Here is a 17,663-nt window from a genome sequence, read left to right on the forward strand (position 1 = left end):
TTAGTGTGAAGATGCTCAGAGCTGCATGAACTCTGAGGAAGGGGGCCAGGAACCCCGCCTGTGCCCCTCACCTGCACCCCCCACTGCCAGACACCCCATGGTGTGTATCCCTCCCACACATGCCGCAGGGGCTGCACCCACCCTCTATACCTCAGTGCGAGCCCCGGGCACGAAGCTGCCTGGTGTGACCAGAGCCCAGGCCTGTGCCATCCACGTGACGTTGCCACCCCAAGTGCGACCCCATCCCTCTCCCGTCTTCCCTACACGGCCATTAGTAGCTCTTCTCCAACCTGGCCTCTTCTAAGCGTTTCTCCTGCAGCATCACAGACATCTTCTCCACTGAGGACAGTTGCCCCCAGTCTGGGCTCATGCTGTTACATCTGAGTTGACCAAAATATCTTAGGGGCACAACTCCTGACAAGGCTGCACTGGCTCCTTCCCCCGTGACCACACAAGAGGCCCTCACAGGGTCGTTTCACGATGGAGCAGCCACGTCCACGATGCTGCTCGCACACAGGGAGGACACAGTGTTCCCCACACGGACAGCCACTGTTCTTAATGACCACTGGGGATGATCACCTGGGCTGACAGTCACCCTGCTGGCTGCATGGGGGCCTTTCTCTGTCTGTTGTATCAGGGAGCAGCTTCCCTAACCCCCTCCTTTCTGAACACCTGGGGGATTCCTGACCATGTGTGCTATTGTCCATCCCATTACTCTTTCCAATGCTCCAGCTGTCCTGACTGTGGCTAGCAAGCGCCCTTAGAGCCAGTTTCTGTGGGCCCCCAACCTCTGCTTCCAGAACCCTGCTCCCTGTGCTCATCCCAGTGCAGGCAGCCATGTCTCCCACACACCACAGACACAGTGGCAGGAGGGGCTGCACCCCAGGCCGGCCAGCAGCCCCACCGGCTCCCTCTCCACCAGGCTTCTGTTTTCAGGAGACTAAGAATTCCTCCATGTGACCCGACAGCCGTGACCTCTTCCTCTCACAAAGCAGCAGGTACTGAAAAGAAAGGCAAGCCAGCGTGGCAAATCCTCAGAGGAAGTTTGTGGGGCAGTGAAACTCGGGTCCAACTCCCAGAGGATGTGCTGTCTGCATGCGAGCATTCTCTGGCATCGTTTACACCAGGCCTCTGGCCACACCAGGGACACGGCAATCACAGAGATGCTGAGGAAGCAGTGGACATGCTGAGCTGCCCTGAGGGTCCCTGTGAGCTGGTGGGCCTTACCTATGGAAGGAGGCCTTTTGGACGACACTTTGAACTGGCTGTTGCTGGACTGCACTGTGGTGGCCGTGCAGGACACAGAGGACGTGGCTGACGATGTGGCCATCACGACTTTGTTCACTTCCATGAAAGCATCTTGGAAATTGTACAAGCATTTCTTTTTCGCAGCATTTTTTTTCTCCTTGCTCTCAGAAACTGCAGGCGTTTCACCACTAGATGGGGGTGGAAGGGCTTCGGGTCTTGTTTCTGAGAGTGCTGGTCCTAGTATGTCACTCCCTTCAGAGAAGAATGAGACAAGTAAGGCCTCTAGAAATACGTCGCTAAAACCTAAGGGACATCTGTTGACTGAACTAACACTCGGGCTGTAACCGAAGCTGGGACTTCACTGGGAGGGTGCTAGTCAATCAGTTTCTCTCCAGGGTAAAAAAAAAAAAAAAAAAGGCACGGAGCACCTACTATGTACCAATCCCATGCTAGGTGCCTTCCCAAAGTTATTTTACTTATTGTCTTAAAGCTACTTGGTGAGCCTGGTACTATTAGTCCCATCCTAAAGATAGAGAACCTGAGGCTCAGAGAGGCTAAACAACTTGCACAAGGTCACACAGCTAAAAACCCCTTCCACGCAGAGATATCAAGTGTAGTTAGCTTTTATGAGCACATGCAGGGTCTGGGTGTGGGGCCACCGTGGGCTCTAACCTTGTGAAGACACAGATAATTGTGCAACCAGCCCCTCTTTAGGCGCACCTTTCCCTGCGCCTGAAATGACAGCTGTACTTGGGCAGCCGAGGGCTGTGAGGAAGGAGCTTGAGAGAACAGACCCCTTGTAAGGTCAGTACAGAACCAGGAAAGCAACCTAAGTCACAGCACTGAGGTGGGTGGTGGCACGGCTGCAAAGCGCCTGCTAGCACCACAGGCACAACGCCAAGGCCTGGAGACAAGAGGCTCAGCCGTGCTGGGGCACGGAGAGATCTGTCGTGCTCAGGGCCCCAGAGAGCCCGCCGTACTGGAAGCAGCCACAGGGTGCCAGAGCTTGCTCTGCCCTGTCCAGGCAGCGGGACTTGGCCGGCGGCGGACGTGGATGGCTGGGGCAGGGGGATGAGGCCGAGGGGCCTTCCAGGAGCAGCTGAGGTGGGGGACCCAACTAGCCTGAGGCATCTACTGGGGGACCGCAGTAACAGACACAGCAATCCGCCCAGCTCAGGTCATTTTAAACCTTTAAGGAGGTTTTAACAAGTTCCTTACCAGAAATTGTATCTGGCAAGAAAGTGCCAGGATTCCAGTTCTTATCATTCATCACTTCTGATCCCCAAAGACTTATAAACTTAGAACTGTTCCACTCTGGAGTGTTCCCAAAACAGCTCGGATAAATATGGTCTTGAAGAGAAGCGTTGAATACCTGATGCTTGTTTGCGGGATTCGGAACAGGGGCTGGCGGTAAACCCTACAAAAAAAAAGGCTCTGATCACATATCAAAATGCACGTTCTGCCTATTTATGTAGTTAAACCACAGACAGATCCCACGACGGACACCCCTGGAGGGCCGCGCTCACTGTGGGCGGCGTCTCGCAGATCGTGGACCTGCCCGGCGGGCACACCGCATGCCATTGCTCACATGTGAACCAGGAGTACATCTTCCCAGCCACTGATGCTTCAAGGAACTGACCAGACTCGAGACGACTCAGCAGCTTACGGAATCCCTCCCTCGGCACAGGCTGCGTGCGAGTGGCTCCCAGGGCTGAGTCTCAGCGGACATTGTAAGGATCACTGCTCAAAAGCCAACTTTGGAATCACTGACAGTGGTAAAGCTCTTCAACTATATCTCACACCTGGGCCACGTGCCATGCAGTCTAAGGAACTACGGATTTTTAGGGGCCTTGCTGGGGCAGACTGCTGTCTGAAGGCACCGAGGAAGGGTGGCTGGGACCACACGTTCACCAAGTGGCTGCTGGCTGCTCCCTGCACACCCCTGGCCATCCTTGGGCCCTTCCTCCTCTCAGCCCACACCCCTCAGCTCCAGCCTTTACTACCTGAGCCGAAAGCCCCCACAGCTCACTCCCAGCCTCCTCCCAGTCCTTTCCCTCACAGCAGCCAGAGTGCGCTTTGGTGAAGGTAAGAGTGAGTCACTCCCTTAGGGTGCACCAAGGTCTTCCTACTGTTCTTAAAATGGAATTTAAAGTCTCTCACATGGCCTGGCCTATCCCTGTCCTTCCTGTTCCTTCAAGCTCCTGGACACACAGGCCTTCCCTTGGTCCTCAAACCCAAGTTCCTTCTTGACCCTGAACTTTCCTTGTGCTGAATTCAGTTTAAGGTTAAATCTAAGGTTAACATCTTAACCTCAGCCCACAACCTTGCTGACTCATATTCATCCTACAGGCCTCACCTAAATGTCCCTGCCTCAAGGAAGTCATCACTGCCTCCTGTCCTCGCATCCAGCACCTAAGACCAAGGTGGGCTTCCCGTACAACACACCTAGAATCTACAGTTTTCTCCTCTCAGCACTTACCACAGTTAGAATTCATGACATACTGGTCGCCTGCTGGTTTAGTACCTGCCTTCTCTCAAGCGACTCTCTGGTTCTGTGGCCCAGCACCTTGCTGACACGGGCACGAGGCTCGCCCCAGCCCAGCATCCACCGCAACAGGCCCCACCCCAAGAAGCTACAGGTCTGGCACCGGGAACAATGCCTGGGAATCTCATCCTTGGGGACACAGAACTGGGCACTAAGTGCTGCGAAGTCGAGTGGGAGGGTTTCAGGAGGATTCCCAAGAGCAGAACCCAAGCAGCTGGCTAGGGCAGAGGTCAGGAAGGAAGGGCACAGCCCCACGGACAACTGTACCACGGCCAGACAGGCTGCAGAACCCAAATCAGAGCCATTGCCACCTGGCCTCTGCCTGGCGGGGGAGAGGCCAGCACAGGAAGCAGTCACAGTCAAGGCCTGAGAGATGAGGAGGTGGTGGCAGTGGAGACGAGGGGTTTCGGGGCCATCAGGACAATCACTGGGGCTGTGGGAGCAAGAGCCCGAGACTCCAGTCCCTGGGAGGTGTGGCCAATGACAAAGCTGGACATGAACACTAGTTCTGTTTTCAGCCTTTGGGACGCACAGTCTGACGGGTTGGGATGCCAGCTCCCCCTTTTACTAGCTGTGTGACCTCAGGCAAATTACTCAATTTTTTTTGCGCTTTAGTTTTCTCATCTGTAATTTGTAAATACCTACCTCCAGGTGTTGTGGTAAGAATTAAATTGGACAACAGGTTCAAGTGTGCAGCACAGTGAGGGCTAAGGGACACTGTCACCACTTTGTTAAGACTGGTCCCAAGTCACAGAGCACCCCCGCTCCGCCCGTCCTGGGTGCAGAGTGAAGCGGGGGTCCCTCCGCTCTGGCAGTTCGGCACACTTTTCTCAACAGGATCAGGGTGGCAGAGGGTGAGAATGGCGTGGCCATGTGGGCTGTGAAGTAGGAAGAAAGAGAGGTCTAATCTAGTGCTTCCGGCAGGGGAGCCCTGGGGCAAAGAGTGAGGAAACCAAGAACACGGTATTTCCACAGATACCAGTTTCCACAAAGGAGTGATGAACAAAGAGCTGCTTCACCAGGAAGGAACCGAGGGGAAGTGACAACAAAGCAGAGGGTGGTTTCTCAGGGTTGCAGACTCCTGCTGCCGGGCAGGGACAGCCAGCTCCCCAGGCAGAAGCAGAGGGGGCTTCAAGGGCCTCACAGAGCAGAGCCAAAGGCAGGCTCCAAAGTGCCTCACGGCTTCCTGACGCCCTCCCCGCTCCTGGCTGCCAGCCAACTGCCTTCCCTCCAGGGAGCCGGGCTAAGGGCCTGACCCACCACCCGCTTGTGCTCAGCTCTCGACCCGCAGCCCAGCATCCCCTCCTCTGCGAAGCCACCCGCCAGGCCCTGGGCGCCCCCCTCCCCCTTCAGTGTGACTTCCCTCCTGGCAGTGGCACAGCTCGGTGGTCTGAGGTGCTGACATGACGAGACTGCACGAACCCTAGGGAGAGGGACCAAGTTCCTCTGGTGTGTGTTTTGCTGGCATGTAGCACAGGACCTGGCACTCACTGAATGTTCAATAAAGGGAGAACAGACTGAGCTCAGATAGATGAGGGAACACAGCTAGGAAGCTCTAATACTGAAAATGGAAAGTTAAATCCACTTCGCCCACTTCTTCAGAAGCCCGTTTACTCAGAACGGGAGGTCCAGCTGCAGAGACCAAGTGAGCAAGGGGTCTGTAACAAGCCACGTTTATGTGAACGCTTCCCCACAAGATGGCTCCTCAACTCAACAGACGTGGGCTTCCTTTTGATAAACACAGGCCTCTGTCAACGAGACCACCTGTGGGCCAGACTTCACAAATGATTTAGGCACAGAATCAGTCTCTCAACATGTGGACAATGCTATTCAATGAGAATAGATTTATTTTACTCTGCACAAATCCACACGGTTCAAGAAAGAGAAGTTTTGAATGGTTCTCTGCTTTAAGACATAAGTCATTCACAGAAAAGTACAATTTCTGCTTTAACGCAGAGCTCGGACAAACACACTGACAGATGCCTTCTGAACACCTTGGGAGTCTACACGGGAGCTGGGAGAGCCAGGCTCCACCGCACACCACCAAACCTTCCCAGATTCCTGGAACATGGTTGCCAAACACAGCAAGCTGAGGGGGCAAAGGACCGAGTCAGGGCATGTGTGTGTGGGGGGGTGGCCGACAGGCACATCCCACTGACCAGGAAGCTGGACGCATGACTCTTTCTGCTTTTTCCAAAGTTCTTCAGGATTATTGCCAGAGACGGTAAAGAGGCAAGAGCACCACGTTTGTTTTGGTCGTGCTATTTCTCAAGCCAGCAGAACTGAGACTGCCTCCAAAACAAAATACAGATCTGAGATCATAGTGGGGCCCCGACCACCGTCTGTCTCTGTCCCTGTTTCCCACCCCTGTTTTTCCCCCTCCAATTCCAGCCTGAACTTAGACCTGCCCCACATCTGACTTCATCACTTCTGCAATGGTTGCGCGTCTGTCCCTCCCTCAGAGCCCAGAGCCACAAAGGAGCCAGTCTGCAGCTCCACTCACCCTGAATTCACTGAGGGCGACAATGTGGTGACCATTTTCAACTACTCCCCATTCTCCCAGTGGAGTGTTCAAGACATCCCTCTACCTTCATTACTAGGACATTTTCTACACGATGACTGCTTCAGAACTCAGTTTCTAGATGGAAACAACACAGACTTGGAGCTGGAATACTTGGGTTTCCAAACCTGGCCCCGCAGTTGTGGCCCTCTGCTCCTGGGCCATGTAGGTCAGTGGCTGGGAACGTGCCCTGTGAATGAGAGGGAACGGGGGGTGGGGATGGGAGCGTGGCCTAAGAACTCACGTGGGCTCTTCCCTCTGAGGCTGTGTGGTCCCCCTCTGCTTGGGCTCTGTCCAGGAAGGGGAACACAACACTCTACACCTTTGTAACAAGGTGCTGAACCCTAGAGAAATCTAGGGAAATCTTTCACAGAACTGATCAGAAAATGGTGAGGAAAAACGGCCAGGTGGAGGTGTAGGGAAGGGAGGACTGCCATGAAGAAGCACACACCATCGTCACAGTGATGGGGGGCAGACTCATGGTCCCATAGGAGGCAGGAGAGCTTGAGGTCACAGGTGGGGAAGCACTACACTGGTACCTCAGCCCCTACCTGGGGCCTTGTGGTTCTCACAGGGTAAGCTGAACAAAACATACCTCATGAAAAATCACTGTACATCCAAGGACACGCACCCACAGGAGCAACCAAAAAAAAACCAGATTCAGATCCTCAAGATTTCATTCAAAAAGAGAACTATGTGTAAAATGCTTAAAGAAAGAAAATGTGATCAAGGAACAAGAGAACACAAAAAGTTGCTAATATACATTAAAAATAAATTAAGCTTATAGGTAAGAATCACAGCAGGAATTAAAAAGTCAGACTTAAGTAGTAGGTGAGACATATCAGAGTCACTTAAGTGGAAGGCTGATGCAAAAGGGCTCTCTGGACAGACCAAGGGGTGAGGGGTGAGAAGACAGGTGTGGGACACAGAGCAGGGCAGGTGGGCTGGCTGCAAGCAGACAGCATCACAACAGACGAGGGGCATGAAGATAAAAGGGCTCAGCATCATCAGACATGGATTCAAAATGATGAAGATCATGAGGCCTCCAGCTGAAAAAGCACACAATGGGGGCACCTGAGCAGCTCAGCTGGTTGACTCCTGGTTTCGGCTCAGGTCATGATCCTGAGGTTGAGGGACTGGGCGCCACACTGGGCTCCGTGCTCAGCAGCGAGGCTGCCTGGGATTCTTTCTCCATCTCCCTCTGTCCCTCCTCTGCTCACTCACGCTATAGTGCATACATAAAATCTTTAAAAACTAGCACACAATGTGCAGAAACACATAGGTAATGTGAGCAGTGAGAGGGACTCTCTAAAAATGAATAAAGAAAACTAGAGATAAAAACACTGAAAAAGAAACAAAGAGTGCTTTTGATGAACAGATCATCAGTGGATAGGGCACAGCCAAGGAAAGAATCAGTGAACATCTAGATAGGTCAACAGAAACTCCTTAAACTGAAAAGCAAAGAGAAACAAGAATTAAAAAAACAAAAACAGGGGCGCCTGGGTGGCTCCGTGGGTTAATCCTCTGCCTTCAGCTCAGGTCATGATCTCAGGGTACTGGGATCGAGCCCCGCATCAGGGTCTCTGCTTGGCAGGGAGCCTGCTTCCTCCTCTCTCTCTCTGCCTGCTTCTCTGCCTACTTGTGATCTCTGTCTGTCAAATAAATATAATAAAATCTTTAAAAACAAACAAACAAACAAACAAAAACAAAAACACCCACCAAAACTAGAAAACTACCACCACGGACACAAAATAGATAAAACATCTAATTTCAAAAGATAGTAACAGGAAAATGGAATACCAGAAGAAGAAAGAGAAAAGAAAGAAGTATTTGAAGGAATATTGGCTAAGAACACTCCAAAATTAATGACACCAAACTACAGATCTAGGAGGCACAGAGAACACCAAATAGAAAAAAAACAAAACAAAACAAAACAAAAAAAAAAACCCTCCCAAATCTACACTTAGGCATTTCATTTAAAAAGGGGCAAGAAATCAAAGACAAAACAAAAAACAAAACCCAAAAAAACGCAACCCTTGAAAGCAGCCTTGGGGAAGAGGTGGAAGGGGGTAGGGTGGGGTACCCTGTGCCTCTAGAACAAGGAGGAGAATCACAGAGGACATCTGGTCAGAAACCAGGCAAGCAAGAGAAGAGCAGAGTGAAATTTTTTTATAGTGTTGAAAGAAAAAAACCCCACCAACCTAGAATTCTGCATCCAGTGAAATTACCCTTCAAAGGTGAAGGGAAAGAGCTCAGACACACACGCACACTAAACACTGAGGGAACTCATCACCAGCAGACCTGCCCTGCAAGAAAGGTGAGGATATTTTCTTTAGGCAGTGGGAAAATGTAAGCTGTCAGAAACCTGGATCTACACGAAAAAAGGATGGGCAATGGGGAAGGAGTAAATGCCAGTGAAATGAACTTATTCCTGCCTACCAATTGATCTGAAAGGTAACTCTGTGTGTAGTATTAGCAGTAATAACGTACTGGGCCACCGATGAACAGATCCGTGAGAACAGCAGCAGCAATGTCACAGGCGACAGGAGGGAGGGATCAGGAACTCTCTGGGAAAAGGTACCTACACTAACACGAAGCAGAACAGTGTTACCTGAAGGGGACTCAGATTAGTTAAAATGCATATTCTAATGCAACTGCTAAAAAACGTTTTTTTAAAGCATAACCAATATGCTAAAGACAGAAGATAAAACAGAATCCAAAAATGCTTAATTAAAAGTAGAGAAGACAGAAAAAGGAAGTCTCTGGTAATGAACAGAAAACAGAACGATGATTATTATTAACCCAAACACATCCAAAATTACTTTAAATGTGTCTAGTCTAAATATACAGATGAAAACACAGATTATCAGAGTATATTAAAAAAACAAACCCCACCTAGAGGTGTCGACAAGAAACCTACTGGGAGCATAAAGACCCCTGTGAGTTAAAAGGAAAGAGATGGAGAAAGAAATATGGTGCTGGCGCTCACAAAAAGCCAGAGCACCTGTATTAACTTCAGACAAGTCAGACTTCAGAGTAGAAAGATTATCGGGGATAAAGAAAGGCATTCCGTAATGATAAAAGGGTCAACTCCCCAGAAACACGTAACAACCCTAAATATGTAAGCACCGAACAACACAGTGCCATATTCAGTGCGACAAAAACAGACAGGACTGCAGGAGGGGGAGAGTCTGCTGTGGAAGCCGGAGACGCTGACAGCACTGTGCCCCGAGCAGGCAGATTCAGCAGCAGGTCAGGAAGGACATCTCAGACTTAGCAGTAAGTGACGTCTGAGAACAGCCTGCCTCATGTAGCGACAGCAGAGTATGCACGTTTCTCCAGCTCACCTGGAGTGCTGACCAAGACACACCAGCTCTGGCCCCAAAACATTCCTGAGCACATTCAAAAAAACAAAAGTCACACAATGCCTGTTCCCAGACCACAGTGGAATTAAAGCAGAAATCAGTACTAAAAAGATAGCTGGGAAATCCCCAAATATTTGCAAATAAAGTTTTTTGCCATACAGTTTTAATTTTTATCTAGAATTTCACTACTGGATCTTTCTCCTGTAACTACTTTTTAACTTTCAAATAACTTGTATCTCAACATATAAATTAAATGTATCACTGGTACAAAGACATTTGAAAACAAAAACGGTCCTCAAGTTATTCTCTAAGTTCAAAAACAAATTTTTCAGGGTGCTTGGGTGGGTCAGTTGTTAGGCGTCTGATCCTGGGGTCCTGGGATGGAGCCCCACGTCAGGCTCTCTGCTCAGCAGGGAACCTGCTTCTCCCTCTTCCACTCCCCCTTCTTGTGTTCCCTATCTCACCATGTCTCTCTCTGTCAAATAAATAAAATCTTAAAAAAATGTATTTTTTCTATACTACTCATCCCAAGCATTTTAAGTACTAAGTATTTACCCACAATAGCCAGAGTATGAATTAAAAGAATTACAACTACAATAACATAAAGTCCTAACGGCGACAAATGCCACCTCACCAGAGCAAAAATCCCTGAAGGCCTAAAGAACACAAACATGGAAGCAGCTGAGCTTCACACTCACAGCTGCCCTCCACCATTCAGCTTGCATCTCTGCCTCCCACATGTAGGGGATTCCACTGATAAGCCTGCTCTGACGTAACTGAAGACATGTGTGCATCTCTAGAAGGGGCTTCTACCAACTCCTATGGGGCTGTGAACACACCATGGACTCACAGTATGCAACTAAGTCAAACTAACTCAAATAAGACTCATGTGACAGTGCAAGCTTGTCTAGGCAAACATTTTTATATCAGATTCAAGGGAAGTATTTTGCCAAATGCATCTCATTTTTCTAAATAGACATGGCATCCAGCTAATGAATCTTAAAAACATCAGTGGGGGTGCCTGGGTGGCTCAGTCCTTAAGTGTCTGCCTTTGGCTCAGGTCATGATACTGGGGTCCTGGGACTGAGTCCCACATCAGGCTCCCTGCTCAGGGGGGTTCTGCTTCTCCCTCTGCTCCTCCCCCACTGCTCGTGCTGGCGGTCTCTCTCGCTCGCTTTTGCAAATACAAATAAATAAAATCGTGAATAAAATAAAATAAAAGCATCTGTGATTAGTCCTGACATCAGTAGCAAAGTGACGGAAATAAAAGCTTACTAGCGCATCCTCTGCACTTCCTACTCATGAATCCTCCCCAACTATCTACTGGATTGAAGTTCACAAGGTATTAAATACATTTTATATACAGATGATACTCCCCCAAAATATTTTTCTTCTCTTATACCCTTTTATGGACTACCAATAATGCCCTGAGAAAAAGCCAAAAGTCAGCGGGAAAAAATCAGTTTTTAACTGAACATCCCAACAGCCTTTTGGAATAATCAATTTCACTACTTTACTTGAAGATGTTTAGGAACTGATTCTTCAACAGAAAAACATTAAACAGAACATTCTCTACTCTCTCCTGGAGGCGGCTCCTAGGAGCTAGAGGGCAGCTGTATTCAGGTAAGAACAGAATGGACAGCCTCCCAACCATACACTCACCCAGAGGGAAAGAGGCTAGAGACAAGGCAGACCATGGAGACAGCCTGGCTTTGCATACACACCGGAAAATCCTCCTTCAAACCACTCTACTAATAAAGCCATCATTAAATGTCCAAACTGAGCGACATTCAATCTAACAAAATTCAAGCATCGCATCAATGTGGCAGTTACCAAGTACTTATTGCAATAGAATGTGACAGACTGACTTTATTCTATTCTAAATCAGTGGTTAGGTGCCCCTTCCCAGCCAACAAACAGCAAAGCCCACTGATAGGCTACACACCCCCTACTTCACAGCAGATGCCCCGTGGGGAAAGAAAATGTTCATGTAGCCTAAAAAAGCCCCTTCCATCCCATCCAACCCCTCCCTTCTCCCAGCTGAGAATCACTGTTTTAAATAATGTATCTGTAGAGTTTGGGGAAAACTAAAAATTTCACTGTAAAATCTAAGCTACGAAAATAGAAGCATGGGGTTCTCTGAGAAGAACTACGTAAAGAGCAAACCTTTTCTACATGCTCACTCCTTCTCAGAATAGCCTTTGAGCACAGCTGGTCTGGGAGGCCCTTTCCTTTGTGCCTCCAGTCGCCTCCCAACAGCCTGCACGGCGCTGCGACCTTCTCTCGCACTACGCTTAGGATTCCTCCTTTAGTAATTTCAGAAATTGAAGAGCCCAGCTAGTGTCAGAGGACCCAGGCTGTACTCACTGTATCTTATCTGTGCAACATTACAACAAAAAGCCAGGCCCTTGGGGCGCCTGGGTGGCTCAGTGGGCTGAGCCTCTGCGTTTGGCTCAGGTCATGATCTTAGGGCCCTGGGATCGAGCCCCACATTGGGCTCTCTGCTCAGCAAGAAGCCCACTTCCCTCCCCCTCTGCCTGCGTCTCTACCTACTTGTGATCTCTCTCCCTCTGTCAAATAAATAAATAAAAATCTTAAAAAAAAAAAAAAAAAAAAAAGAGCCAGGCCCTAGGAGGCCATAAGCAAAGAAATTAACTGGGTGAGCAGAGCCGTGTATGCAGTTCCCCCAAGTACAACCCGTTACACCAATATCATTTGGAAAACTTTACATTCTAGGTAATTCTGAAGGAGTACACCACAACTTTTGTGATTGTTTTTTACAACTGTGAATGTTCAAAATTCTGAGAGCCTAAGAGATTATGGTAAAAGGAGACATTTGAGGACCTTCCTACCAAGAGCAGACTTGGTCCTAGACATTGCCAATTTACGGATTTTTGTTTGTTACAATATGTACTTCTTGTACAATCTTAGTTACAGGTGAACTTCCCGGCCCTCTTTGCCCTAACTTACCTTACTGTGTGCGAAGGGGGGCGCCGTATACAAGGTGGGGTGGATGAGAGGGCGGGGCAGGTGCGGGACGGCGTGCAGAGGCACATGTCCATGGATGTGGGGGTACAGATGCAGGGCAGGGTGTGTGGGCTTCTCGGGGCTTAGGAATTGATGGCCTGGGGGAAGGGCTCCTGCGGTCATCGCTGATGCCGTCAGTCCGGAAGCTTCTTGCTTACAAACATGACATTCACAAGCGTTTGCAGCTTGTTCAGCCTAAAAGGAAAGAAAAAAAAGAAAAAAAAAGTAAAAAGTTCAACCTAAAGGGAAAGAAAAAAAAGGACTGGTGTGAATTAAACTAATGTCAGCCACATTCTGCTGAGCAGTGCTCCCGTGACACCTCGAGTTGTCCAAAGCCCTCCTTGTAGAGTACAGAAGGGACCCCAAGAGCCTGGGATGAAGGGGACCTGTGGAGAGAAGAGACGAACACCTCATGCCCTGGCCGGGTGTCAGCTCAGGTAGCAGTCACACCCATCTGCGCCTGGGCCTGTCTGTGCAGGGACAGGGGACCGGCAAGGGTGGCTTAGGGGAGAGGGAGAGAAGAACTGGAGCCCAGGAGGACAGAGCACTGGCGTGGGCGGGGCTCCCTCGGCTCAGGAGTGGTTCCACCGAGATGCTGCCAGACGAGGCACCAGAGATGGGACTCAGCGAGGGTGACATGAAGCAGTCGGTAGCTCTTCTCCCTCAAAACAAGGGTAAAACTGAATGCGATTGTCAAAGCAATCATTTGAGGATCTGAAAATCAACCAAAGGGAAACAGCAAATCCAGAAGCATTTATTCATGCCAATCTGCTAGAACATAAGAGCAGCAGGAGCCTGGGGGCGCCTGGGTGGCTCAGTGGGTTAAAGCCTCTGCCTTCGGCTCAGGTCATGATCTCAGGGTCCTGGGATCGAGCCCCACATCAGGCTCTCTGCTCAGCAGGGAGCCAGCTTCCTCCTCTCTCTCTGCCTGGCTCTCTGCCTCCTTGTGGTCTCTGTCTGTCAAATAAATAAATAAAATCTAAAAAAAAAAAAAAAAAAAAAAAAAAGAGCAGCAGGAACCTGGCCTTTCCGCCTGGGGCTCTTCCCATTCCCAACAGCCCTTAAAAAAACCAAAGAATCAACAGCAGATTTAAACAGTACACTAAACATTTTAATACAAAAAAGGGAGTAAAGGGGGAACAAAGGAACAAAAAACACGAAACCTATGGAAACAAACTGGCAGCTGCACGTGGCACAGCCATCATGACTGACATCAATGCCCTCCAGACAAAAGGCAGAGATTGATGGACAAAGTACAAATACAAAACCCAACTAAAGGATTCAAACACAAATCTTAAACTCAAACATACAAAGAAGCTGAAATTCAAAGTTTGAAAAAATAGATACCATGCATACAGTAACCCTACGGCTGCCGGAGTGACTCTGCTGGTGGGATGAAATGCTCTCTCAGATGAGAGAACCTAGCGGAGAAGCATCTCATAATGACTAAAGAGTCGACATGTATCAAGAAGGGGTAACAATCACACACATGCACCGCCAACAACACTGTCCCAAATGCATGAATTTGGCTCATCTGAAAAGGGAATAGACACTCTGGCAGTGATATGAATACGTCAGTATGTCTCTCAGGAATTTTTAGAACCATGCAGAAAATCAGGAAAGATTCAGAGAATTGGAATAACGCTATCAATTTGACCAAACTTTTATTCATAGGACACCCCATCTAACGAGAGCAGAACACAAATTATTTTCAAGTATACATAGAACATTATGTAGGACAGACTAGATGTCGGGCCATAAAACAGGTCTCACTATATTCGGAAGTCCTAAAATCCATAACCTAAACTTAAGAGTCAACAAGCTAGACAGGGAAAAACAAACTAAACCCGAAGTCAATGGAAAGAAATAATGGAGATTAGAACAGAAATCAATGAAATAAAGAGAAAAACAGAAAATTAATAAAACCCCCCATTTTTTTTTTTACAGAAATTGGTAATTCTTTAGCCAGACTGAAGGTTTAAAAAAAAGCAGACAAAATTACCCAACTAATGAATTAACATCACTCCATACCCTGAGAACTAAAAGAATCATAAAGGAATATAATAAACCACCTGATGCCATCAAAGGAGACAGTGCAGGTGAAATGGACGAATTCCTAGAAAGACATAAAAATTTTAAATTAAGAAGAAATAGAAAATCTGACTAAACCTATAACAAGTAAAGAAAATTTGAATTAGTCATTCTAAATCTTCCCACAAGACTAGGCCCATGGGATTTCACTGGTAAATTCTATCTACTATTTAAGAAATCTCAACTTTAGACAAATTTCTTCAGAAAATATAGGCAGAATAAACACTTCCCAACTCATTCTAGGAGGCCAATATTACCCTGATAGCAAAGCCAGACTGAGACAAAAATCCTAACAAAAGATTAGCAACCAATCCAGCAACATACCAAAAGAAAAAAAGTTTATACACCATGACCAAATGGGATTTATTCCAGGAACACAAGGTTGGTTTAACATTCAAAATTCAGGGGCGCCTGGGTGGTTCAGTCGGTTGCACCCAACTCTTGATCTCAGGATCTTGAGTTCAAGCCCCATGTGGGGCTCCACATTGGACATGGTCTACTTAAAAAAGAAAAAAAAAAAAAAAAAAATTCAAGAATCACTTGATGCAACACACCACAGTAAAAGAATGAAGGATGAAACCACAAGAACATTTCAATAGATCCAGAAAGAGCATCTGGAGAACCCAATATATGTTCATAATAAAACTCTTAGGAAATGAGGAGCGGACAGGATTTATTTCCTCAACCTGGTAAGGTTGTCTTCGACAGATGCGCAGCTGGGATCATCCTAGTCACAGACTGGGCGGCTCTCCCCGGGACTGGGAGCAAGGCAGAGTTGTGTGCTTGTACCGTTTCTCTGCCGCACCGTGCTGGACATTCTGGCCAGCTCAGTAAGCTAGAGGAAGACGCTGTGTTTCCAGACTGAGAAGGAAAAAGTAAAATTGTCTTTATTCACAAACAACATGACCTTGCATGTAGAAAATCCAAAGGAATCTAACCAAAAGAGAGAGAGAGAGAGAGAAACCAAAGAATAAACGAATTAAAGCTGCAGAATATAAGACAAATATCTGAAAATCAACTGTATTTCTATATATTACCAACAATAAATTGAAAATTGAAATATATCACTTTCACAAAATCAAAAACATCTAATACTTAAGAATGAATTTAAGAAATACATTCAAGGGGCGCCTGGGTGGCTCAGTGGGTTAAAGCCACTGCCTTCGGCTCGGGTCATGATCCCAGGGTCCTGGGATCGAGCCCCGCATCGGGCTCTCTGCTCAGCGGAGAGCCTGCTTCCTCCTCTCTCTCTGCCTGCCTCTCTGCCTACTTGTGATCTCTGTCTGTCAAATAATTTAAAAAAAAAAAATTTTTTTTAAATAAATAAATAAAAGAAATACATTCAAGACCCACTGACTAGAAATTTTTTTAACTGCTGGAAGAAATCATTAAAGATGATTTAAGTAAATGGAAAGAGAACAGCACATTCCTAGGCTGACAGATGCAATGCCATTAAGACTGGATTTTCCTCCAAGTGATCTGCATCACCTCACGAAGAACAGAGCAGGCCCAGAGGAGTCTGCTGTGAATTCTATCAAGTATTCAAGAAGTCAGTACAATCTCTATCAAAATTCAGGCAGTTTTTTTTGTAGAATAAGCTCATTCTAAAACTTACACGGAAACATGAAGGACTCTGAACAGCCTATAGTTTCAATAAGGCCCACTAACATGGGGGGCAGACCCTACCTGCTGTCCAAACTTACTACCGAGCAGGTCACACACACCGTGGGAAAGGACCCAGAGGTCCAAGGAGCAGAGAACGCAGAGTGCAGACAGCAAACGCATGTATTTAGAGCCCCTCAATGTTCAACAAACGGCTAATGCAACTCAGCAGGAAAAGACAGGCTCTGTCAACAAATGCTGCTGGGCAACTGGATGCCGACGTAGCAAAAAGCTGAACGTAGCCCCTTGCCTCATACTGTGAGGAAAACTGAGTCAAATGAACCACACCTTAAATGAGAGCTCAAGTTAGAAATCTTGTAGAACGAAACAGAGCTTTCTTGGATATGACATCAAAAGCATGATTTGTAAAAGGAAAAATCGAGGAATTGGAATTCACCAAAATTAAAAACTTCTGCTTTTCAAAAAATACCATAAAACCTAACAGACAGGGGCGCCCAGGTGGCACAGTCGGTTAAGCATTGCACCCGGCTCAGGTCGGGATCTTTGGGTTGAGAGATCAAGCCCCTCAGGTGATTCTGTGTGCTAAGCAAGGAGTCAGCTTGGGATTCTCTCTCCTTCTCTCTCTGACACCCACTGTGTGCATGCACATGTGTACTTTTTCTCTCTCAAATAGGTAAATAAATAAAATCTTTAAAAAAACCAACACCACAAAAACACAACTAATAGACATGCCACAGACCCAGAGAAAATCTCTGCAAATCACATACTAATAAAGGACATATAATAGCATAAAAAGAAGTCTGCCATCTCAACAGTAAGATGGAATGGGAAATGCAAGGAAGACCGAAATCTCAAGGGGCTGCCATTTCTCACCAGACTGGCCAAACCCCAAGACTACGACATCATCCTCTCCTAGGGAGCAGGGGAGACCATCACACTCTAGACCCAGAGAAGCCACCACTGGTGACCACTCCTAGGAACAGACCTACTGATGTAGGAAGGTCAGATGTATAAGGTCGCTCACCGAATAGCATAAAGGGAAAACAAAGGGAAGCAAACACAAGTGCCCACCAGCAGGGACTAAAAAGAGAAAGAGAATTCTGGTATGTCCACCTGCTGGCACACAGAGAGGGCAACAGACAAGGACGAGGAAGTGTGCTCCACACAGAATCAGTCAGGATATAATGCTGAGAGGAAAAGCAAG

General features: G+C 47.7%; 1 protein-coding gene across 1 annotated transcript in view; it reads right to left on the bottom strand.

Moving 5' to 3' along the window:
- The window catches only part of FAM193A (family with sequence similarity 193 member A), a 160,545-nt gene that overhangs the window by 24,799 nt on the left and 118,083 nt on the right, over positions 1–17,663 (bottom strand). The window contains 3 exon segments of the mRNA XM_032856195.1: positions 1,228–1,500; positions 2,467–2,665; positions 12,689–12,940. Of these exon segments, the coding sequence (XP_032712086.1) occupies positions 1,228–1,500; positions 2,467–2,665; positions 12,689–12,940 (724 nt within the window).

Source organism: Lontra canadensis, unplaced genomic scaffold (genome assembly GCF_010015895.1).
Source record: "Lontra canadensis isolate GAN:19392208 unplaced genomic scaffold, GSC_riverotter_1.0 scaffold1, whole genome shotgun sequence".
NCBI lineage: Eukaryota > Metazoa > Chordata > Mammalia > Carnivora > Mustelidae > Lontra > Lontra canadensis.